We start from the raw sequence: 25,855 nt of genomic DNA, 5'->3' as shown, positions 1-25,855 counted from the left end.
TCTCTCAAATCTTGACAATCCTTACACAATCTTTAGCATCATCAAACGTGCGTGGGATAAACATAAAGGAATCCTATTCATAAGGAATGGATCCTCAGAAGCTTACCCGAGATTGGGTGGCAGAGCCGGTGGGGGGAGGCGGGGATGATGGTTGGGATGGGCTAGTGCTGGGCAAGACTTCTACGGTCTGTGCCCTGAAATGGCAGATACAAATCAAAGTAAGGTATACACAAAAAGTAGCACATACGAGTTTATGTTGTTGGGCAGACTGGATGGACCGTGCAGGCAGGCCTTTTTCTGCCGTCATCTACTATGTTTACTATATGTATGTTAGTTGAATGTTCTAATGCATGCTTATTAGGTGTATCATTAGTATTATGCTAACACTGTATTATATCTCTGGTATTTGAACTCCAGTGCTGTTATATGTGTACATTTTTGATACTCTATCATTACGCTTCAATTTACTGTTTTCAAATGTACCTCATTTTTTGTATTTATGTCTATTCTTGGTTATTTTACTATTGTTATGCTGTTAACAAGATTGTAAGTTTTATGTTAAACTGTACTGCTTTACACCGCCTTGGTGAATCTCTTCATAAGGCGGTCAACAAATAAATAAATAAAATATTTTCAAAGATTTATCAATGTAAAGAATTTTAATTAATCAAAGGACATCCTAAATGCTGAGAATGAAGATAGATAGGGAGAGAATGTGGACAGGAAAGTTCCTTCGGTGGTATCCAGATTAGTTAAAATATTTAAGATTAGTGATTCCAATGGGCAGACTGGATGGACCGTGCAGGTTTTTTTCTGCCGTCATCTACTACTATGTATGCTATTGCGAGATATGCAAAGGTTCTTACAGAGTTGGAAAGATTTATCTTTGTCGTTACGGAGAAGAATATATTTAATCATGATACTATTGCCAAAGTGGTTATATTTACTACAAAATCTGCCAATATCATTACAGAAGAATGATTTACAATAATGGAATAGAATACTAGGACGTTTATTGTGGGGTGGGGTCACCCAGCCTGAATGCAGTTGGAATTGTTGCAGATTCCAAAGGAAGGAGGAGGAATAGGTCTACCTGACCTTAGAAAGGGGGAAAGGGGATTGAGACTTGATAGACCGCCTTTCTGAGGTTTTTGCAACTACATTCAAAGCGTAGTACATATATTCAGGTACTTATTTTCTACCAGGGGCAATGGAGAGTTAAGTGACTTGCCCAGAGTCACACGGAACTGCAGTGGGAATCAAACTCAGTTCCCCAGGATCAAAGTCCACTGCACTAACCACTAGGCTACTCCTCCATACAATATGGCAAGTTTATTAAGACAAGATAGGGAATGGATGTGGTGGTGGTAGCGGGGAACAAATAATTTTTGCAGTAGGATCATAGAATGTCAGACGGTTAAACTGTACACACTGGAATATGTCTTGCATGCAAGTAGACTACATTTGCAAAAACATCTTAGAGTGAACATCTTTTTGGATTCAGTGAGACGGGCTTTGCAAATATGTAGGAAAAAAATATGGGATGTCAGGGAGGTGCTATGTATATTTGATTTTGGAGGGCAATGAGGAATTCCTCCCCACGGCTGCAAGACATGGGATTAAGACATGGATGGAGAAGGGGATATGTAATATATGTAAGGTTAAAGAGAAGGGAATACTTCAAGCACTGCAGTTTTCTGTATTATAAGAAAGATATGGACTAAGGGAGCAAGATGGGTATTGCTACCTCTAGATGAAACATTCTGTCCAAAATCCTCTCTCCAAATACCCTGGATAACAAAGCTTTTGATAATATGTGGCTTCAAGAAGGGGTAACCAAAGGCATGATAGGTCAGTGTTATAAAGAATATGTAAGAAAGAAAGCAAGATCCCTTTTAACATACAATACAGAAATGGGTTAGAGATGTAGTAGGTGAATATATAGGAGAGGATTTTTTTGGAGTGGAAGAGGGGAGAAGATGACCTAGTGGAGAGTGCACAAGTAAGAGATGCACTACAAAGTACATGAAGGTAGTTTCCTAAATGTAAACATCTGGAAGGATCCTATATTCACTGCTGGTGGGACTGCCTTCATACAGAACAATTCTGGCAGCAAGTGTGAATGTATCTGGATCACTCCAGGGAAAGAAAATATCCAGAAATAAGGAAATATACATCTATTCAATCTGGACTAGAAGTTGAACTTAGAACGGAATGAAGATTGCTTATTTGTGAGAAGATATGTTGATAGCAAAGCAATACATCCTAATACACTGGATACAGGAAGAACCCCCACATTGATGTTATGGAGGAATCAAATACACAATCTGTTATGGATGGAGCTTATGTCAATTCAGCGAGTGGGGAAAAGGAAAGTGAATGTATTCATATATTTTTGGACTCCGATGCTTAGGTTGAGAAGTGTGTTATATACTTTGAGTAACTGAACTATTGGCATGATATTGACTGTAATGAGATTTAACTTTGGGTCATGACTCTGGCTCCACAGTTAGGATCCATAGCTACTAACACTAGCTGTCTATGTGTGAGGGGTGGAGGGGAAAGTGGGTAACAAAAATTGGAAAGAAAGGTGAGATGAGCAGTGTACATGTTTGGAACTGTGTAATATCTGGTTGAAAGCTTGATAAATGTACTTTTCTGAAATAAAGAGACATTCTATAAATTACCCATTCTGCAAGTATGAAGAGAGGGCTCTTGGAAGAGAATGTGCAGGCTGAAACTACTTCTGTTGAGCTCCAGGGGTGCCTGAAAAACAGTCCTTTGCATTAATTTCTGTGGGTAGCTGAAAGTGTCCCCCTTGGAGTAGCAGCACTGATGAAGGGAGAACTTAAAAGAAGGGTGGTCCCCTTTTTAGTTTTAATCCTCTAACAGTGAATGAGTAAGATAGCAGATCTGTTGTAGACTTGCCAGTGGATGAGAAAAAACTGAGTAGGAGGAGAAACAATCACAAAGAAGGGAGCACTCGTGCATACCCAGAGAGCTTTTCTGGACTCTTCTGGGCTCTGAAAGAGTAGATCCGACCTGGTGCCATCAGGGATGACATCACCCATATATGTGGCTGATTACATCCTTCTTGTCCACTGAGAAATACCATTTAAGAAACAGAAAGGGAGAGGAATATGTTTAGGATAGAAGTGCCATGGCCCTTACCTCATCCAGTTTGAATATGATTCATTGATTGCATCAATGTACTCATAACAGTTTCTCCCTTTGGTTATCTGTGGGTTTAAAGAAAATACTCGAGAAATTGTTAATGAAGTGTAGTATATTTTAAAGTTTAATAAAGCAATATATGAATTCCTAGCTAGCCAGAAAATTAGGATTCAAAATATTAAGCAGTATACTTGAACCACAGGATTTACAGCAATATTTGAAGCAAAGGAGAAATTTACTCTGATCTATTAATTTTTGTTCTTCAAGTCCTGCTAGACCTGCCCAAATGATTGGGTTTATGATGTGCAAGCCACAGATGGAAACAAAGAATACAGCTTTCCAGCGACATCATCCTCACTATATTTCCATGGTGCAGCCCTGCACTAGTCACCATACTAATGTCAAAGCCAAGATAACAGGAAAACCAAAAAATATATTAACCAGGGGGAAAAAAAACCCTTCTTAAATTCTTCTGCCTGACCTCCACTCCTTTCTTTGTTCTGCATTGAGAACTGTTCAAGGCCAGTTACTGTCATGTCCCCTACCTCAACAAAAGCGGCGTCCTCGGGCTGCGCAGGGTCCCGTCGACATGCATACTTGACTGGCACAGCCCTGAGCCATTTGTGTGTAGTTCTTTTTTGGCTTTAGGCTCCTTGATTGCTTTGCTTCCATGCACCTGGCTCTGTTCTCTCTGCTTGGCTTCCAGGTTCCTTGATTGCTTTGCTTCCACCCACCTGGGTCTGCTCTTCCTCTGCCTGGCTTCCCTTGCTTCTCTCCTATTGGTCTTCAGGTTCCTCCTTCCCCTGCTCTTGTCCTATGGCTGTGCCCCTTCTCCCTGCTGATGTCAGACGCCAGCACTTTATCAGCTGAGCTCTCCCTAGACTCCTTGCTTCGGCTTCTACTTTGGTAGGTGTTACTTGCTCAGTAGTGTGCTTCTCCTCTACTTTGTTCTTCGTTGCTGACTTATGTACCTGAATTACTCTTGTGTCTGCTGCCTGCCTACTGACTCTGCCTGTAACTGGATTACTCTTGTGTCTGCTGCCTGCCTACTGACTCTGCCTGTACCTGGATTAGTCTTGTGTCTGCTGCCTGCCTACTGACTCTTCCTGTACCTGGATTAATCTTGTGTCTGCTGCCTGCCTCCTGACCTTGCCTGTACCTGGATTACTCTCATGTTTGCTGCCTGCCTACTGACTCTGCCTGTACCTGGATCACTCTCTTGCCTGCTGCCTGTCTGGCTGTCATGTTCATCACCCCGCTTCCTGCTCCATCTCATAAGCCCTGCAGGCTGCCCGCACCTAGGGGCTCAACCTCTGGGGAACAGCGGTCAGCGCAGATGAAACCCGGGGTTGTCCGGCCGCCAAGCAGAACCTGGTCTGAGTACCGGGCATGGCAGGGCTCTACTTGGTACAAGAACTCACATGTCTGACAGTTACTGAGGGATGGACAGAACAAACTGCAGAAGAATGCATAGGACATAGTGCTGTAGATATGGGCAATCCTCTCTACAGCAGTCACTATCTTCCCAGAGGGTTCTGGACTTATCTAGCATGACTCAAGGAACAGAAATTAACAGGTATGAGTAAATTTCTCCTTCCTTATCTTCCTGCTAGACCAGTCCAGGTGCCTGGAAAGTACCTAAGCATTTTCACAAAGGGCAGGTGGAAGAAAAACTTGTAGTGCTTCATGAACAAATGCAAGGATATTTATTTAAAATGCATGGAAGGTCAGATAACTGCCCAAAAATATTTTCTGGCTTAACAGAACTATTCTCTGTCCAAGACATGGCATGAGGCCTAGTTGAATGCACTCTAAGTCCTTCTGGCACTTAATGCCCTTTGAAGAAATATGCAGAGCGAATGCAGGAAAACTGTGGACAACCACTCCACCTTTGCATGGCCCTGCAAACAGAACAGTCTCTCTGAGCTACAGAAAAAGGTTAGTAATTTTCAAGTTCCTAAGCAAAAACCAATGAAAATCCAAGTAAATGAAGAACTTCACCAGGACCTTGAGTGTATTTCTTGGGAAAAAAAACAAAAAGAAAGATGAACAAACTGATTCCAAGTGAACTGATTCCAATGGAACAGAGTCATCAAATGCAATCCCCAACAACTGCTGCCCCTCCAAAGCTCTCCCTTATAACAACCCAGAAATTGCTCCTATTTCTAAAAAGTACTCACAGCTGCCTCACCCCCAAAATTACCCTAACTGCTCCCACTCCCATAATGTCCTTACAACTCCTCTATCACTGCACTGTTTCAAACTCAAAAACTAATTCCTCACAACTGCTCCATCATCCTACAAAGTGTACAGGTCAAAAGCTATCCACTCACAACTCCCTACCACCCTGCAAAGTTCCCCATCCCTAAAAACTGCACCACCCTAAAAATCTATCCCCTGTAACTGCCCCAACACACACACATATATGTACATTTATAAATACATATATTCACACACAGAGAGGGGTTGGAAAGATTCCATGAGACATGCTTTGAGTGTTTTCCCCACGTTTTCTTCTTCAGCTGAAGAGCTCATTGGCCTTGGCATTTTGCCCTGTGATCCACTGGGCTGATGCTTGGATTGTCTTATGGCCAAATTCCCATTCCTTGGGTAAGGAAATTGGCCTGGTTATGTTCCACTCCTATTACATAGGCTGCTGAGATGATCCTGAAGTGCTTCTCAGCCCACTATAAAGTGAATGATACATACCTGTAGCAGGTGTTCTCCGAGGACAGCAGGCTGATTGTTCTCACGACTGGGTGACGTCCGCGGCAGCCCCCACCAACCGGAAGAAGCTTCGCGGGCGGTCCGCACGCAGGGCACGCCCACCGCGTATGCGCGGCCGCCTTCCCGCCCTTGCGCGACCGTTCCCGCCAGTTGAATGACAAGCAAAAGATGAAAACGCAACTCCAAAGGGGAGGAGGGAGGGTAGGTGAGAACAATCAGCCTGCTGTCCTCGGAGAACACCTGCTACAGGTATGTATCATTCACTTTCTCCGAGGACAAGCAGGCTGCTTGTTCTCACGACTGGGGTATCCCTAGCTCTCAGGCTCACTCAAAACAAGAACCCAGGTCAATTGAACCTCGCAACGGCGAGGGTACACAGAAAATTGACCTACGACAGAACAACTAACTGAGAGTGCAGCCTGACCAGAATAAATTCGGGTCCTGGAGGGTGGAGTTGGATTTACACCCCAAACAGATTCTGCAGCACCGACTGCCCGAACCGACTGTCGCGTCGGGTATCCTGCTGGAGGCAGTAATGTGATGTGATGTGTGGACAGATGACCACGTCGCAGCCTTGCAAATCTCTTCAATAGTGGCTGACTTCAAGTGGGCCACTGACGCTGCCATGGCTCTAACACTATGAGCCGTGACATGACCCTCAAGAGCCAGCCCAGCCGGGCGTAAGTGAAGGAAATGCAATCTGCTAGCCAATTGGAGATGGTGCGTTTCCCGACAGCGACCCCTAGCCTGTTAGGGTCGAAAGAAACAAACAATTGGGCGGACAGTCTGTGGGGCTGTGTCCGCTCCAAGTAGAAGGCCAATGCTCTCGTGCAGTCCAATGTGTGCAACTGACGTTCAGCAGGGCGGGTATGCGGCCTGGGGAAGAATGTTGGCAAGACAATTGACTGGTTAAGATGGAACTCCGACACCACCTTCGGCAGGAACTTTGGGTGGGGTGCGGAGTACTACTCTGTGTGTGATGAAATTTGGTATAGGAGCATGAGCTACTAGGGCTTGAAGCTCACTGACCCTACGAGCTGAAGTAACTGCCACCAAGAAAATGACCTTCCAGGTCAAGTACTTCAGATGGCATGTATTCAGTGGCTCAAAAGGAGGTTTCATCAGCTGGGTGAGGACGACGTTGAGATCCCATGACACTGTAGGAGGCTTGATAGGGGGCTTTGACAAACGCAAGCCTCTCATGAATCGAACGACTAAAGGCTCTCCAGAGATGGCTTTACCTTCCACACGATAATGGTAAGCACTAATCGCACTAAGGTGATTCCTTACTGAGTTGGTCTTGAGGCCAGACTCCGATAAGTGCAGAAGGTATCAAGCAGGTTCTGTGCAGGGCAAGAACGAGGTTCTAGGGCCTTGCTCTCACACCAAACGACAAACCTCCTCCATTGAAAAAGTAACTCTTTTTAGTGGAATCCTTCCTAGAGGCAAGCAAGATACGGGAGACACCCTCAGACAGACCCAACGCAGTGAAGTCTACGCCCTCAACATCCAGGCCGTGAGGGCCAGGGACTGAAGGTTGGGGTGCAGCAACGCTCCGTCGTTCTGCGAGATGAGAGTCGGAAAACACTCCAATCTCCACGGTTCTTCTGAGGACAACTCCAGAAGAAGAGGGAACCAGATCTGACGGGGCCAAAAGGGCGCTATCAGAATCATGGTGCCGTGGTCTTGCTTGAGCTTCAGTAAGGTCTTCCCCACCAAAGGTATGGAGGATAAGCATACAGGAGGCCGGTCCCCCAATGGAGGAGAAAGGCATCCGACGCCAGTCTGCCGTGGGCCTGTAGTCTGGAACAGAACAGAGGCAGCTTGTGGTTCGTCTGAGAGGCAAAAAGGTCCACCGAGGGGGTGCCCCACTCTCGGAAGATCTTGCGTACCACTCTGGAATGAAGCGACCACTCGTGCGGTTGCATGACTCTGCTCAGTCTGTCGGCCAGACTGTTGTTTACACCTGCCAGGTATGTGGCTTGGAGGAGCATGCCGAACTGGCAAGCCCACCGCCACATGCCGACGGCTTCCTGACACAAGGGGCGAGATCCGGTGCCCCCCTGCTTGTTGGTGTAATACATTGCAACCTGATTGTCTGTCCGAATTTGAATAACTTGGTAGGACAGCCGGTCTCTGAAAACCTTCAGTGCGTTCCAGATCGCTCGGAGCTCCAGGAGGTTGATCTGCAGATCCTTTTCCTGGAGGGACCACAGACCCTGGGTGTGAAGCCCATCGACATGAGCTCCCCATCCCAGGCGAGATGCATCCGTCGTCAGCACTTTCGTGGGCTGCGGAATTTGGAATGGACGTCCCAGGGTCAAATTGGTCCGGATGGTCCACCAGAGCAGTGAGTGCGGTAGCTGGTGGAGAGACGGATGACATCTTCTAGATTCCAGGTGGCTTGAAACCACTGGGAAGCTAGGGTCCATTGAGCAGATCTCATGTGAAGACGAGCCATGGGAGTCACATGAACTGTGGAGGCCATATGACCCAGAAGTCTCAACATCTGCCGAGCTGTGATCTGATGAGACGCTCTGGCCTGCGAAGCCAGGGACAGGAGGTTGTTGGCCCTCGCTTCGGGAAGGAAGGCCTGAGCTGTCTGGGTATTCAGCAGAGCTCCTATGAATTCCAGAGACTGTGTTGGCTGGAGATGGGACTTTGGGTAATTTATCACAAACCCAGCAGCTCCAGAAGATGAATAGTGCACTGCATAGACCGGAGGGCTCCTGCCTCCGAGGTGCTCTTGACCAGCCAATCGTCGAGATATGGGAACACGTGCACTCCCAGCTTGCGTAGGTAGGCCGCTACCACCACGAGGCACTTTGTAAACACTCGTGGGGCAGAGGCGAGCCCAAAGGGCAGCACACAATACTGAAAGTGGCCGTGCGCCCAGGCGGAATCTGAGATACTGTCTGTGAGCTGGCAGTATCGGGATGTGAGTGTATGCGTCCTTTAAATCCAGGAACATAGCCAATCGTTTTTCTGAATCATTGGCAGAAGGGTGCCCAAGGAAAGCATCCTGAACTTTTCTTTGACCAGGAATTTGTTCAGGCCTCTCAGGTCTAGGATGGGACGCATCCCCCCTGTTTTCTTTTCCACAAGGAAGTACCTGGAATAGAATCCCTGCCCTTCTTGCCCGGGTGGTACGGGCTCGACCGCATTGGCGCTGAGAAGGGCGGAGAGTTCCTCTGCAAGTACCTGCTTGTGATGGGAGCTGAAGGATTGAGCTCCCGGAGGACAATTTGGTGGAGGGGAGGCCAAATTCAGGGCTTATCCGCACCGCACTATTTGGAGAACCCACTGGTCGGAGGTTATGAGAGGCCACCTTTGGTGAAAAGATTTTAACCTCCCTCCGACCGGTAGATCGTCCGGCACGGACACTTTGAGGGCGGCTATGTGCCCGTGGATCCAGTCAAAAGCCCGTCCCCGGCTTTTGCTGTGGAGGCGCAGGGGGCTGCTTAGGCGCACGCTGTTGACGAGAACGAGCTCGCTGGGGCTGTCCCTGTGCCTGACGAGGCCTTCGGGCCGGCTGGGTGTACCTACGCTGCGCAAAAGAATAGGGTGCAGCCTGCCGGGCCCGGGAAAAACGTCCACCTGTTGAGGTGGATGCTGAAGGCGCCCGGTGGGAGAGCTTGTCGAGGGCGGTTTCCCGCTGATGCAGTTGGTCCACCAGCTGCTCGACTTTCTCACCGAAAATATTATCCCCCGGCAAGGGACGTCGGCCAGTCTCTGCTGGGTGCGGTTGTCCAGGTCAGAGGCACGCAGCCATGAGAGCCTGCGCATCACTATACCTTGGGGCCGCAGCTCGAGATGCCACGTCACAGGTGTCATAGATACCCCTGGACAGGAACTTTCTGCACGCCTTCAGCTGCCTGACCACCACCTGATAAGGCCTGGACTGCTCCGGCGGGAGCTTATCGACCAGGTCCGCCAGTTGCTTCACATTGTTCCGCATGTGGATGCTCGTATAGAGCTGGTATGACTGGATGCGGGTCACGAGCATGGAGGATTGGTAGGCCGTCCTCCCAAACGAGTCCAGAGTGCGAGACTCCCGCCCCGGGGGGCGCCGAGGCGGTATCCCTCGAACTCCGTGCCCTCTTGAGAGCAGAATCCACGACCGCCGAGTCATGGGGCAATTGGGGCCGCATTTAACTCTGGGTCAGAGTGGATTCTGTACTGGGATTCCGCTTTCTGGGGATGGTGGGATTAGATAGCGGTCTCATCCAGTTCCGAAGCAGTGTCTCTTTGAGGGACATTGTGCAACGGCACCGTGGAGGACTCTCTAGTGGTGATGGATAGTCGAGGACCTCGAGCATCTCAGCCCTCGGCTCATCCACAGAGACCACGGGGAAGAGAATGCAGATAGACATATCCCTTACAAGGAGGCAAAGGAGAGGCTCTCTGGGGGTGAGAGCTTCCTCTCCGGTGAAGGCGTGGGGTCAGAGGGGAGGGCCCGCAGACTCCTCTGAGGAGAAATATCTGGGGTCCTCCTCTTCCCCCCACGAGGCCTCTTCCTCGGTATCGGACATAAGCTCATGTAGCTGAGTCCTGAACCGGGCCCGGCTCGACGTTGAGGCACCGAGGCCTCGGTGTCGTCGAGCGGTGGACTCCCGCGCCGGCGGGGACGAAGCTCCCATCCATCGACGTCGACTCCACCTGCGTGGCGGTCGAGACCGGCGCCGCAAGCGGCGGCGGTGTCGACGGCCTCGGCACCGGGCTAGAGCTCGCCGGCGCCACAGTCAACGGCGCCGAGGGCGCAAGCACCCCCGGCGCCGGCACAGCCTGGCGCATCAGCCCTTCCAGGATCCCCGAAGGATGGCTCGGAGGGCACTCGTCCAGGCCCGCTGCCGGGAAAGACGGTGGGGCCGGTAGAGGTGTCGGTGCCGGAAGCTGCTCGGGTCCAGGAGGACTGCACCGAAGTGCTGGGACCCTGACGCGTCGGTACCTCCACAACCGAAGGGGATCTCTCCTCTCGACGAGGACGCTTCGGCGTCGACTCCTCGCCGGCACCGGTATCCTGGTGCATCGAGGGCGATCGATGACGGTGCTTTTTTGACTTTTTGCGGTGCCCGTCATCGGCGCCAGGTGGAGCAGAGGAGGAGGAGGTCGATCCCCCTCGGTCCCGAGGGACCGGGTCAGACAGGGTTCGGTCCCGAGGGCCGATTGCCCACGCGGCCTCTCACCCCTACCTTCACCGGAGGACCGGCGGGCCGACGGGACCTGTGCTCCTGGGGTCGATGCCATCGGTGCCGATTTCTCAGGCATTGATACCGGTACCGAAGAACCGCCCGTCGATACCGATGCCGTCGAGGTCGACGTCGAGGGGCCGGCGCAAGTTCCAAAAAGACGGTCCCGAAGAACTTGCCTCGCAACCTGAGTCCGTTTCCGGAGACCGAGACACAAGGAACACGACTTGATATTGTGCTCCGGCCCGAGGCACTGGAGGCACCAAGCGTGGGTTGTCGGTCTGCGAGATCAGCCGGCCGCACCGACCACACTTTTTAAATCCACTCGGGACCTTCGAGGACATCGACGGAAAAATCGCGTCGGCGAAGTTAAGTCGTCGATGGTGGCGGTAATCACACCTCGAAAAATAAAACGACCGTGCGGGCCACTAGGCCGCAACGCGACGCCCCCGCTAGAAACGAGGGAAAATGGGAGCGCGTGCTCCTTTTTTTTTTTTTTTAACAGAAAGAAAAGGGGAGCGCGCGGCACCTAAATAAAATAAAACAAAGAAGTTTGCGTAACGCGACGGTTTTTTCCGGGGCTGAGAACAGAGAGAGCGGCGAAGGCACGACTCTCTCCAGTCGCGGAAAAAAAAGGAACTGGCGGGAACGGTCGCACACGGGCGGGAAGGCGGCCGCGCATACGCGGTGGGCGTGCCCTGCGTGCGGACCGCCCGCGAAGCTTCTTCCGGTTGGTGGGGGCTGCCGCGGACGTCACCCAGTCGTGAGAACAAGCAGCCTGCTTGTCCTCGGAGAATAGTAACTTTACTTCCAAGGCCACCCCTAGGCTCTTGGTTCCCCTCGACTGTACATTTGCCACTGCTGTGGTATTGTCTGATAGAACACACACCACTGCCCCTTACAATTAAGGCAGAAAATACATCAAGGCTAACTGGATCACTTGGGTCTTGAGATGACTGATCAAAGTGCTTCCCAAAATGGCCTAACCACCAATCCAGAGTAACCTGGTCCAGGCAAATGTGCACCTCAACCCTTCAAACTTGTATCTGAGGTGACCACTATCTAGTTTGGAGCCATGAGAGTCATCTCCACTAACAGATACATAATAGGGGTAAGCCACCTTATGAAAACTTGGGCACCCCTTTCGATTATGCCCCTCCATGGTTCTTAATCAGAATATTCATCACGCAATCATAAATAATCTGAAATTAACCCAGACCCTGGGCACCAATGAGCCTGCAAAGTCCAAAACTGGGATAACAGTTTGTTTGCTCTCTCCAGGATCAAGTACACCTTGTTATGTTTAGTGTTGAACAAAGCCCCAAGACAGACAAGACTCTGGGATGGTCATAGAGAACTCTTTGTGAAATGAATCACTCATTGCAAGGCTTTGAGTACTAGTACCACTCTGGCAGTCACTCACCTGTTATCCTACTCTGACTTGGCCCCGATTAAGCAGTTGACCAGGTAGGGAAGAACTATCATCCCCTCCTTGTGCAAGAAGGCTGCCCTTACCATCATAACCTAACAATAACAAATACGAAATGGACAGAGACACCCTGGACTGACCACTACAAACTAAACCTATCCCTACATTGGTGGAAGAAGGGTATACAACGAATACTTGAACACACATCCTACAGCACAAGAGGTCAAGTAGACATGAAAACATTCTGGCAACTAATATACAATAATGAATGGGCAACACAAACAGACTCCATATACTACCTCATAGAATGGGACAAAAGATGCAAAAGCATACTAGATGAAATTGCGCCCTTACGAACAAGAACCCCACGCAAGCATAACTCGACATCATGGTTCAACGATGAACTGAAAAAGTTAAAAACACAAACCAGGAAACTCGAATGAGCGTGGAATAAAACAAAAGATGAACATACACTCAACAAGTGGAAACAAATACAAGAAAATACAAATATACAATAAGACAGGCCAAAAGATCATACTATAAAACCAAATAGGGCCAGATTACAAGACATGAAGAATTATACCAATTTGTGAACAAACTCCTAGACACCAACTTGGTCACTACCACGAATACAGACATCCCATCTGCAGATAAACGTGCGAAGTACTTCAATGAAAAAATTGTAAACCTACGCAACACGCTACCTCAGAACAACACCGACATTGAAAACTTCCTTAATGAATTGGACCCAACCATTGGAGAATACCCGGCAGATCGGACCTAGATAAACTTCGCCATCCTTACCGTCAAAACAGTTACCCAGGCGATTAATAGGTTTTCCAACACTCACTGTAAACTAGATACCTGTTCCAGCTACCTAATGAAATTCGCCCCTGACCGCTTCATAGTAAACCTCACATCTCACCTAAATTACATGCTTCAGCAAGGCCTCTTCCCTAAGGAAAATGGCAACATCCTACTCACCCCAATACCAAAAGATACCAAGAAAAAAATACAAACGAAATCATTAACTACCGTCCAGTAGCATCTATCCCGTTAGTGGTCAAACTGATGGAAAGCATGGTAACCAAACAACTTACAGATTACATAAACAAATTCTCAATATTACACAAATCACCGTCAGGCTTTCGCCCCCTCCACAGCACGGAAACAGTATTACTCACTCTTCTAGCCAAATTCAAGCAGGAAATACCAACAGGCAAAAACATCCTTCTCCTCCAATTCGACATGTCTAGTGCATTCGACATGGTAAACCATAATATATGAATAAGATTACTAGATAAGTTCGGGATTGGTGGAAACATACTTAACTGGATCTAGGGCTTCCTAACCACAAGAACAAATCAAGTAGAATCAAATTCAAACATATCATCACCGTGGAAAGCAGACTGTGGAGTACTGCAAGGATCACTGCTATCATCGATCCTATTCAACTTAATGATGACCCCACTTGCCAAGTCCTTATCCAACCATGGCCTTAACCCTTTTATACATGCAGATGATGTCACAATATACATTCCTTACAAACCAAACTGACATAAACCACCAACGAAATCAAGCTCGGCCTGAACATCATGGATTCATGGGAAATGCATTTCAACTAAAACTTTAGAAAAAACTCATTGTCTCATCCCAACACAGCGCGAACATCCCCACAAGTATCAACACCTCAGATCACACCCTTCTTATCTCAGACAGCTTGAAAATCCTCGGCGTTATAATGGACTGTAACTTAACACTAGAGAGCCAAGTGGCATCCACAACAAAGAAAATGTTCCACTCAATGTGGAAACTCAAATGCGTGAAGCAATTCTTCCCGAGGGAAACATTTCGCAACCTGATACAATCAATGGTACTAAGCCACTTTGATTATTGCAATGGAATTTATGCGGGATGCATAGAACAAACCTTAAAGAAACGCTCAAAACACGGCAGCTAGGCTTATATTTGGTAAAACACGATTTGAAAGCGCAAAACTCCTCCGTGAAAAACTACACTGGCTCCCAATCAAAGAATGCATCGCCTTCAAAGTCTGCACCCTGGTTCACAAAATCATCTATGGAGAAGCCCGAGTTACATGACAGACTTGATCGACTTACCAATTAGAAATACATCCGAATCAACACGATCTTATCTAAATCTGCACTACCCAAGTTGAAAAGGACTTAAATACAAAACAACTTACACATCTAGTTTTTCCTACATAAGCACACAACTGTGGAACGCATTACCAAAAGCCTTGAAAACAACGTACGACCACCTAAACTTCCGGAAATCACTAAAAACCAACCTGTTTAAAAAGGCATACCCTACCAATCCAACTTAAATGCCTAATCTCTGCAACACAACCAAACTAAAGCACATAATGGACATAACACAACTCTTCCGTTCTCCGATTCCCTAATGTGGCTGTGCCACATGAACTTGATCTTACCACAACATCACCCTGTATTTGTTCACACCGGAGCCTGCATAGGCCTCTCCGGTACTATGTAAGCCACATTGAGCCTACAAATAGGTGGGAAAATGTGGGATACAAATGTAATAAATAAATAAATAAATAAAATAAATAACCTTATAAAAGGTCCTTGAAGCTGTGGCTAACCCAAAGTAAAGGTACAGAACTGAACATGCTGACTGAGGATGATGAGCTATAAGAACTGTGGTACTGCTGAATGATTGAGATGTGGAGGTAAGCCTATGAAAGATCCAATGAAGAGAAGAATTCTCTTATCAGGACCACAAGGAGCAAAGTTTCCATGCAAAAAAAAAAAAAAAAAACAGTTAACCACGGTACCTGTTGACAGCCTTTAAGTCGAGAATGGGCTCAACTGAACCTTCCCTTCTTTAGGAACACAAAATAAATGGAGTATTTGCAACCCCACTCATCAAGTGCCACCAGAACCATGGCACCCAAGCAAGAAGCCTTTGTGGGGAAGACTGAACCACCCTGACTTTAGTGGTCAAATCACAGGGACACACCATAAAGGTGCCTCAAATGAGGATAGTGCACTCCAGGGCTTCGCCCAAAGAATCACCTCGAAAACCCATAGAAATGAGGTTATGTTGACTTACTCCATGAAAACCCCCCACAGATGATCCCCCTCCTGGAGTGCATCAGGAAATTTTCATTTCAAGAAGCAGAAGCAACTTGGACCAGAGACTCCACTAACTCATGGCCTGAAATTTAGAAGCCTAAGTATGGACTTCTTGCTTAGCTTGTATTGTTTGTCATCCAGAAGCAAATCTGACTGACCTTGTTCCAAAGGTCAAACATGCTTAGTCCTCAGACAACCACTGGGATATAAGTTCTCTCAGATCCTTCACAGTCTCTCTATCTCCTCACTAACAATAGATTCTCCTTGAAGAGGAGCTCAAGGCCACGTATCCTGTCAAATTGTGGATTCAGAGCAACCACCAAGCTGTAGAAATCAAAGCAACTGACCAAGAGATAATTTGCACCAGACCATAGAGGCTATCTGATAGTAGGTTGCCCCGGACTCCAGAAGGATAACCATTGAACCCAGTGAAGCAGAGCCAGAGTGATAGCCACTACACATGGCCACCCGAATCCCCAGGCTAAATGATAAGAATACCTGCTTATGTATGATTGCAATCTTCCTCTCCTAGGAGTTCTGGAGAGTAGTCTTCCCTTCCACTGATCTGGTTTACAAGCTGACCAAATTTTGGTTATGGTGCCAAAAATGGCCCGAAATTCATGTTAAATGTGTATATTTCTGATCAGTTTCATGGTAGTCCTATTATGTTTCAATTTGCTGTATGTATTGTATCTGTGTTTATACTTGTACATTTTACTATTGTTATGCTGTTAACAAAATTGTAAGTTTGATGTTAAATTATACCTACTGTACACCACCTTGGGTGAATCTCTTCAAAAAGATGGTTAATAAATCCAACTAACTAACTAACTAACTAACATTTCAGCCAAAAAGGCTGGTTCATTTCTGCTGAAACTGAAACTGCTGTGCAGCACCCACTCCCAACCTCCTCCTGGGCCTACCGATTCCCACTCATTCCTGCATCAAAATGTGTTTTTCGAGACAGCAGCCATTCTGAAATTGGAGCCAGCAATAGGCAAGAGCAAGTGGGGATTGCATCTGTCCGTGCCAGCTTGAATCTCAAAATGGCTGCTGCAATGACCAGAGGCGGTCTCATGAGACAGCCACTGGAAGTCCTGGAATCCATTTTGACACAGGAATAGGTGTGGCTAGGAGCAAATTAGGATTGTTCCTGCCCTCAGTAGCTATCAAAGCGGTAGGCCCAAGAAGTGGACTCTTGTTGAGCTGTGGATCCCTGAGGGGGAGGGGGGTTTGCTCAGGGGCCAGTTAGGGCTAGTTTTGCTTTTGGCTTTGGTGTCAGGTAAAATTGAGTAATTAACTATTACAACTTTTTTTTAGACAGGCTGGAACTGAAACAAATAGGCCTAGTGGAGTTGGATTCTAGACTCTAAATAGATTCTGAAGGATTGTCTGACTGAACCGGCTGTTGGGAATCCTGTTCTTGGAAGTAGTGATATGCGAATGCATGTACTGAAGCCAATGTTACAGCACTGCAAATTTCCTTAATGGAGGCTGACCTCCTATGGGCTACCAACTAGGCCATAGCTCTGATGTTGTGAGCCATGATATGGACCAAGAGTCAGCCAAGCCCGGCATAAGAAAAGGTAATGCAGTCTGCGAGGGAACTGGAAAGAGTGTGCTTACCTTTTGGGGTCAAAAACTTTCTATGGGCCTTAGTCCACTCCAGACAGAAGATCAAGGCTCTCTTGCAGACCACAGTGTGCAGTGCAATTTGCCAGGATGGGCATGAGGTCTTGGGAAAAATGTTGGTAGAACAGATGACTGGTTAAGATGGAATTCTGACACTACCTTAAGTAAAATGGTGTGGTAGCCGTGTTAGGTCCACTTTTAAAGGTAATATATAGAAATAAAACAAAACATTAAATAAGATACCTTTTTTTATTGTACTAACTTAAAGCGAATGCTACATACCTGTAGAAGGTATTCTCCGAGGACAGTAGGGCTGATTGTTCTCACTGATGGGTGACGTCCACGGCAGCCCCTCCATCGGAAACTTCTCTAGCAAAGGCCTTTGCTAGTCCTCGCTCGCCCATAGCGCACCGCGCATAGCGCGGCCGTCTTCCCGCCTGAACTGGCTCGTGTTCGTCAGTCCCGTATGTAGCAAGACAAAACAAGGGAAGACACAACTCCAAAGGGGAGGCGGGCGGGTTTGTGAGAACAATCAGCCTGCTGTCCTCGGAGAATACCTTCTACAGGTATGTAGCATTCGCTTTCTCCGAGGACAAGCAGCTGCTTGTTCTCACTGATGGGGTATCCCTAGCCCCCAGGCTCACTCAAAACAATAAACATGGTCAATTGGGCCTCGCAACAGCGAGGACATAACTGAGATTGACCTAACACTTTATCCAACTAACTGAGAGTGTAGCCTGGAACAGAATAAACATGGGCCTAGGGGGGTGGAGTTGGATTCTAAACACCGAACAGATTCTGAAGTACTGACTGCCCGAACTGACTGTCGCGTCGGGTATCCTGCTGCAGGCAGTAATGAGATGTGAATGTGTGGACAGATGACCACGTCGCAGCTTTGCAAATCTCTTCAATACTGGCTGACTTCAAGTGGGCTACCGACGCTGCCATGGCTCTAACATTATGAGCCGTGACATGACCCTCAAGAGCCAGCCCAGCCTGGGCGTAAGTGAAAGGAAATGCAATCTGCTAGCCAATTGATATGGTGCGTTTCCCCACAGCCACTCCCCTCCTGTTGGGATCAAAAGAAACAAACAATTGGGCGGACTGTCTGTTGGGCTGTGTCCGCTCCAGAAAGAAGGCCAATGCTCTCTTGCAGTCCAATGTGTGCAGCTGACGTTCAGCAGGGCAGGAATGAGGACGGGGAAAGAATGTTGGCAAGACAATTGACTGGTTCAGATGGAACTCCGACACAACCTTCGGCAGGAACCTAGGGTGAGTGCGGAGGACTACTCTGTTATGATGAGACTTAGTATAGGGAGCATGGGCTACCAGGGCTTGGAGCTCACTGACTCTACGAGCTGAAGTAACCGCCACCAAGAAAATGACCTTCCAGGTCAAGTACTTCAGATGGCAGGAATTCAGTGGCTCAAAAGGAGGCTTCATCAGCTGGGTGAGAATGACGTTGAGATCCCATGACACTGGTGGAGGTTTGACAGGGGGCTTTAACAAAAGCAAACCTCTCATGAAGCGAACAACTAAAGGCTGTCCAGAGATAGGCCTACCGTCTACACGATAATGAAAAGCACTAATTGCACCAAGATGAACTCGTACAGAGTTAGTCTTGAGACCAGACTCTGACAAGTGTAGAGGGTATTCAAAGCAGGGTCCTGTATGGGACAAGAGCGAGGATCTAGGGCCTTGCTGTCACACTAGACGGCAAAACCTCCTCCACTTAAAAGAATAACACTTCTTCGTGGAATCTTTCCTGGAAGCAAGCAAGACGCGGGAGACACCCTCAGAAAGACCCAAGGAAGCGAAGTCTATGCTCTCAACATCCAGGCCGTGACAGCCAGAGACTTGAGTTTGGGATGCAGAAGCGCCCCCTCGTTCTGAGTGATGAGGGGTGGAAAACACTCTAATCTCCACAGTTCTTCGGAAGACAACTCCAGAAGAAGAGGGAACCAAATCTGACGCGACCAAAAAGGGCGCAACCAGAATCATGGTTCTGCGGTCTTGCTTGAGTTTCAGCAAAGTCTTCCCCACCAGAGGTATGGGAGGATATGCGTAGAGAAGGCCTGTCCCCCAATGCAGGAGAAAGGCATCTGATGCTAGTCTGTCGTGGGCCTGAAGTCTGGAACAGAATTGAGGGACCTTGTGATTGAGCTGAGTGGCAAAAAGATCCACCAAGGGGGAGGGGGGCCCACTCCCGGAAGATCTTGCGTACCACGCCCGAGTTGAGCAACCACTCGTGAGGTTGCATTATCCTGCTCAATCTGTCAGCCAGACTGTTTGTTTACACCTGCCAGATACGTGGCCTGAAGAAGCATGCCGTGACGGCGAGCCCAGAGCCACATCTGGACGGCTTCCCGACACAGGGAACGAGATCCGGTGCCCCCCTGCTTGTTGACGTAGTACATGGCAACCTGGTTGTCTGTCTGAATTTGAATAATTTTGATTGGACAGCCAATCTCTGAAAAGCTTTAGAGCGTTCCAGATCGCTCGCAACTCCAGGAGATTGATCTGAAGACCTGATTCCTGGAGGGACCAAGCTCCCTGAGTGTGGAGCCCATCTACATGAGCTCCCCACCCCAGGAGAGATGCATCCGTGGTCAGCACTTTTTGAGGCTGAAGAATTTGGAAGGGACATCCCAAGGTCAAATTGGATTGAACTGTCCACCACTGAAGGGAATCGTGAAAATCGGTGGACAGCTGGATCACATCCTCTAGTTTCCCCGCAGCTTGATACCACTGGAAGCTAAGGTCTATTGAGCTGATCTCATGTGAAGACGGGCCATGGGAGTCACATGAACTGTGGAGGCCATATGCCTAGAAGTCTCAACATCTGCCGAGCTGTGATCTGCTGAGATGCTCTGGTCAAGGATACAAGAGACAGAAGATTGGCTGCCCTCGCCTCTGGGAGATAGGCATGAGCCGTCTGAGAGTCCAGCAGAGCTCCTATGAATTCTATTTTCTGAACTGGAAGAAGATGGGACTTTGGGTAATTTATGACAAACCCCAGTAGCTCCAAAAGTTGAACAGTCATCTGCATGGACTGTAGAGCTCCTGCCTCCGAGGTGTTCTTCACCTGCCAAATCGTCGAGGTAATGGAACACATGCACTCCCAGTCTGCGTAGCGACGCTGCTACTACCAGCCAGGCATTTGGTAAACACTCTGTGCGCAGAGGTGAGGCCAAAGGGCAGCACACAATACTGAAAGTGCTGTGTTCCCAGACAGAATCGAAGATTCTGCCTGTGAGCTGGCAGTATCGGGATGTGTGTATAGCATCCTTTAAGTCCAGAGAGCATAGCCAATCATTTCCCTGAATCATGGGAAGAAGGGTGCCCAGGGAAACCATCCTGAACTTTTCTCGGACCAGATATTTGTTCAGGGGCCCTTAGGTGTAAATGGGAAGCATCCCCCCTGTTTTCTTTTGCACAAGGAAGTACCTGGAATTGAATTCCAGCCCTTCTCACCCCAGTGGAACGGGCTCGACCGCATTGGCACTGAGAAGGGCGGAGAGTTCCTCTGCAAGCACCTGCCTGTGCTGAAGCTGAAGGACTGAGCTCCCGTGGACAATTTGGAGGTCTGGAGATCAAACTGAGGAGTACCCTAACCGGACTATTTGAAGAACCCACCGGTCGGAAGGTTATGAGAGGCCACCTTTGGTGAAAAACTTTTATCTCCCTCCGACCGGCAGATCGTCCGGCACAGGTACGTTTATAGCGGCTATGTTCAGCTGGAGCCAGTCAAAAGCCTGTCCCCTTGCTTTTGCTGGGGAGCTGCACTGTCTGGGCGCACGCTGTTGACGCAAATGAGCGCACTGGGGCTCAGCCTGAGAAGGCTGCCGGGAAGGTGGATTGTACCTACGCTTATTGTAAGCATAGGGAGCAATCTCCCTTCCCCGGAAAAAACCGTCTACCTGTTGAGGTAGATGCTGAAGGCGCCCGATGGGAGTTTGTCGAGGGCGGTTTCCCGCTGTTGAGCTGCTCTAACCACCTGCTCGACCTTTTCACCAAAAATATTATCCCCCCAGCAAGGGACATCCGCAAGCCGCTGCTGGGTCCAATTGTCCAGGTCAAAGGCACACAGCCATGAGAGTCTGCGCATCACTATACCTTGAGCAGCGGATCTGGATGCAACATCAAAAGAGTCATAGTAACATAGTATATGACGGCAGAAAAAGACCTGCACGGTCCATCCAGTCTGCCCAACAAGATAACTCATATTTGCTGCTTTTTGTGTATACCCTATTATGATTTGTACCTATGCTCTTCAGGGGCACAGACCGTATAAGTCCTGCCCTGCACTATCCCCCGCCTCCCAACCACCAGCCCCACCTCCCAACCACCGGCTCTGGCACAGACCGTTAAGTCTGGCCGAGCACTATCCTCACCACCCCAGCCCTGCCTCCCAACCCCGGCTCTGGCTCAGACCGTACAAGTCTGTCCAGCACTAGCCCCGCCTCCCAACCACCAGTCCCAGCTTCCCACCACCGGCTCTGGCACAGACCAGATAAGTCTGCCCAGCCCTATCCCCCGCCTCCCACCACCAGCCCCGCCTCCCGATCTTGACTAAGCTCCCGAGGATCCATTCCTTCGACACAGGATTCCTTTATGCTTATCCCACGCATGTTTGAATTCCGTTACCGTTTTCATTTCCACCCTCCCGCGGGAGGGCATTCCAAGCATCCACTACTCCTCTCCGTGAAAAGTCGTAAGCACCCCTGGACAGGAATTTACGACATGCCTTCAGCTGCCTGACCACCTCCTGAAAAGGCCCTGGCGTGCTCACGGAGGGAGCTTATCTCCAAGTCCGCCAGTTGCTTACATTGTTCCGCATATGAATGCCCGTGTAGAGCTGGTAGGACCTGAATTTGGGACACGAGCATAGAGGACTGGTAGACCTTCCTCCCAAAAGAGTCTAATGTCCTAGCCTCTCCGCCCCGGGGGCAACCGAGGCAAAATCTCTAGTACTGGCTCTCTTTGAGAGCGGAATCCACAACCGCAGAGTCATGAGGTAACTGGGACCTCATCAACTCAGGTTCTCCATGGATCCAATACTGGGAATCCGCTTTCTTGAGGATGGTGGGATTAGATAACGGTTTCATCCAGTTCCTCAGCAATGTCTTCTTAAGGATATTATGCAGCGGGGCCGTGGAGTACTCCTTAGGTGGCGGATAGTCAAGCACCTCGAGCATCTCAGTCCTGGGCGCATCCTCATTTACCACAGGGAAGGGAATGCCACAGACATTTCCCGGACAAAGGAGGAGAAGGACAGACTCTCCGCGGAGAAAGCTTCCTCTCAGGTGAAGGAGTAGGATCAGAAGGAAGACCACAAGACTCCTCGGAAGAGAAATATCTGGGGTCTTCCCCTTCATCCCAGGAGGCATCCTCCTCAGTATCGGACAAGAGTTCTCGAACTACAGTCCGAAACTGGGCCCGTCTCGATGCTGAGGAACGATGTCCTCGATGGCGATGTCAAGAGGTCGACTCCCATGCCAGCAGCGATGACGCTCCCCTCCAACGATGTCGACGAGGAGTCCACATGGGTGGCAGCCGAGGCCAATACAGCAAGCGGTACCGGCGTCAGAGACCTCACCACAGGCATGGAGCCAGCTGCCGCTTCCTTCGACGGTACCGAGGGCGCAGGAACTCTGGTACCAGGAACAGACTGATGCAGCAGCCCTTCCAGAAGACCCGGAAGAATGGCTCAGATGCTCTCCTCCAGAGTCACTGTCGAGGAAGGCTGTGGGGCTGGTACTGGAGTCAAAGTCAGAATCTGCGAAGGCCTGGGAGGCGGTACCGGGCTGTCCGAAGATCGACGCACCGACACCTGTTGTATGGAGGGTGAGTGCTCCTCCCGGCGTCGGCGCTTTCCAGGTGCCGAATCCCTCGACGCCCTAGAGCTCCCGGTACCATGCCTCGAGGGAGACCGGTGCCAATGCTTCTTCGCCTTCGCTCGAAGCACGTCACCGGAGCTCCTCGGTACCGACGAGGAGGACATGGAATCCACACGCCTCCTCGGGGCTGGTTCGACATCAGTCAGTCCAGGTGGGCCTGCACAACAGGAGCCTTCGAGGCAGGTGGAGACGCACTCGACGGCTCACTTCTCCCAGCTACAGGTGAAGTTCGGACAGCCATTACCTGCGCGCCCGATGTCATCCCCGGTGCTGATATCGACGACGACCTCGGTACCAATGTTGATGTCGATGCCGAGGGATCAGTCGGAGCTCCGAAAGACTGTCCCGAAGAGCTTTTCTCAACACCTGTGTCTGCTTTTTCAAGCTAAGACACAACTTGCAAGCGTCTGGGCGATGGTCGGGGCCCAAGGCACTGGAATGCACCAGGAATGCGGATCAGTGCCCGAGATTGACCGCTGGCGACCGAGCACACTTCTTGAAGCCGCTGGAAGGCTTCGATGACATCAGCGGAAAAATCGCAGCAGCAGTGAAGTCAAACGGCTCGATCGTGCCAACTCAGTGCACAAAAAAAGGAGAACCACAGATGTGCGGCCCCAAAAAGGCCGCAAAGGAAAACGAAAGGAAACTTATCAAGGGCAAAAACTAAGGCAAAAAGGGTTATTTATTTATTTTTGTAAAACTGGAAAAAGAAGAAAAAGGCAATGTAAACAAGAAAAAAAGTGATTAAATAGCACGCGAAAGCGCCTAAGTTCTTTCTGGGACCTGAAGAAGAGGGACCGACAAGCAGCCACTCTCCACCGCGGAAAAGAAAAAAACTGAGGCGGGATCGGACGCGCTCAGACGGGAAGATGGCCACGCATGTGCAGTGCGTCCGCCCTGCATCCTACGGCTGTCGTAAAATGTTTTAGATTTTGCTGGAAAATCTTCTGTTCCTGGGTCCCGCCGACCCACATGTGAGAACAAGCAACCTGCTTGTCCTCGGAGAAATCAAGGCACATCTCAGCCCTTTCAGGTGACTAAAGCTTGGCCTGAATTTACAACTCTAAAAGGTCTTTGTTTTCTCAGACCTAACAAATAAATGAAACAAGAAATGGCAGAGCCCCTTCAGCTCAGGCCACCCAATGAGTTGTTCACTTTCCAATTTAGTAAGGCAAAGCAGTCCCTGCACTGATGGATGCTTGCTTTAGCTGTTACTGAATTAGAACAATGAAAAACTACTTAAGATGTGTTTGGTGAATTTTTTGGTTACAGTTTAACTTTTTAGGGGACTCTGCATATGAACTTGTAGTGTTAGTGTGTTTGGACACTGTTGGAGCATATTTCACATTTGCACAGCAGCACTTGAGGATCCTCTATGATATATTTCGTATTTAGCGTATAATAGCAGTGAAAAATAAGCTGCACTGATAGATCTCAGGTTATGAGGTTTCCTCTTCGCATTTTCTAACAATTTTTATGATCCCTCAGCATTTTTACAGCAATTACAAAATAGGCATAATATATGCAATCAATTTTAAGGTGTCCTCTTAAAAATATTTCCATTAAAATCTAATAACAAAAACCTTTTAAAGTATATTTGAAGCAAAAAGTCTTTGAGCACGTCAGCTGAACCATTAGATGACCGAGAGGTAAAAAGGGCACTCAAGGAGAGCAAAGTCATAGCATAAAAACTAAATGGATTCTTTGCTTTATTCTTTACTGAAGAGGATGTTCGTTACCCATGCCAGAACACTTTTTGATGCTGGCAGGGCAGGAGTAATTCTTTGGTAGGTCAGCAAACAAGCGCATTAGACCATCCATCATAAAAAATATACAAATAACACTGACAAATGGGACCCTATATAGTTCTTACTGCAGAGGAAAATTAGCAGATGAGGAAGCAGCTGGTAAGAAAGTGCTGCTCACTGACTTCTCCTGCCAGTGGAAAACTAGGCTCAGAGGTGAGGAAAGAACAGAAATACCTCTGTGAGCATTGGTGGCTCTGGCCATTTCATCCTCCCAATAATCTTCGATCAGCAGCTGATTCTCCGAGGACAAGCAGGCTGCTTGTTCTCACTGATGGGTGACGTCCACGGCAGCCCCTCCAATCAGAACACTTTCTAGCAAAGTCCTTTGCTAGTCCTCGCGCGCCGATGCGCACCGCGCATGCGCGGGCCGTCTTCCCGCCCGAACCGGCTCGTGCCGGCCACTCTTCTTTTGTCCGCGCTCGGTACGGTCGTGTTTCGCCATTCGCGCCCCCAAAGTTAACCTCGCGCGTCGTTTATCGACTTCGTTTAAAAAAAAAAAAAAAGGTGTCGGAAGGAGACCTTTATGGTTTTCTCCCTTCCCATACTTCTAGTTTTGCCCCGGTAAGTTTCTTTCGTCGTCGGGGTAGGCCCTATTTAGGCCTCGGTCGAAGTTTTCTTCCCCCTCTTTTTGTGGTGCCATTTTCACCATTTCGAGTTTTGATCTCGCCGGCGCGATTTTTCCGCCCATGACATCGAAGTCTTCCAGCGGCTTCAAGAAGTGCAACCCAGTGCGCCCGGGTAATCTCGCTCACTGACAGGCACGCGTCGTGTCTTCAGTGTCTGGGGGCTGGGCACCGCCCTCAGGCCTGTAGTCTGTGTTCCCTTTTTGCAAAAGCGGACTCAGGTAGCGAGATTAGCCCAGTGGAACGTTTTGTTC

At 48.8% G+C, this 25,855-nt stretch overlaps 1 protein-coding gene across 1 annotated transcript in view; it reads right to left on the bottom strand.

Annotated features, from left to right (window-relative positions):
* The window catches only part of PRDM9 (PR/SET domain 9), a 379,759-nt gene that overhangs the window by 68,604 nt on the left and 285,300 nt on the right, over window positions 1-25,855 (bottom strand). The window contains exon 9 of the mRNA XM_030213360.1: window positions 3,172-3,239. Coding sequence (XP_030069220.1) covers window positions 3,172-3,239 — 68 coding nt within the window. The remainder of the gene's footprint in view (window positions 1-3,171; window positions 3,240-25,855) is intronic.

This window comes from Microcaecilia unicolor, chromosome 8 (assembly GCF_901765095.1).
Source record: "Microcaecilia unicolor chromosome 8, aMicUni1.1, whole genome shotgun sequence".
Lineage (NCBI taxonomy): Eukaryota > Metazoa > Chordata > Amphibia > Gymnophiona > Siphonopidae > Microcaecilia > Microcaecilia unicolor.
Note: the sequence above shows the minus strand (reverse complement) of the source record. Positions and strands in the feature narration are given on the sequence as shown.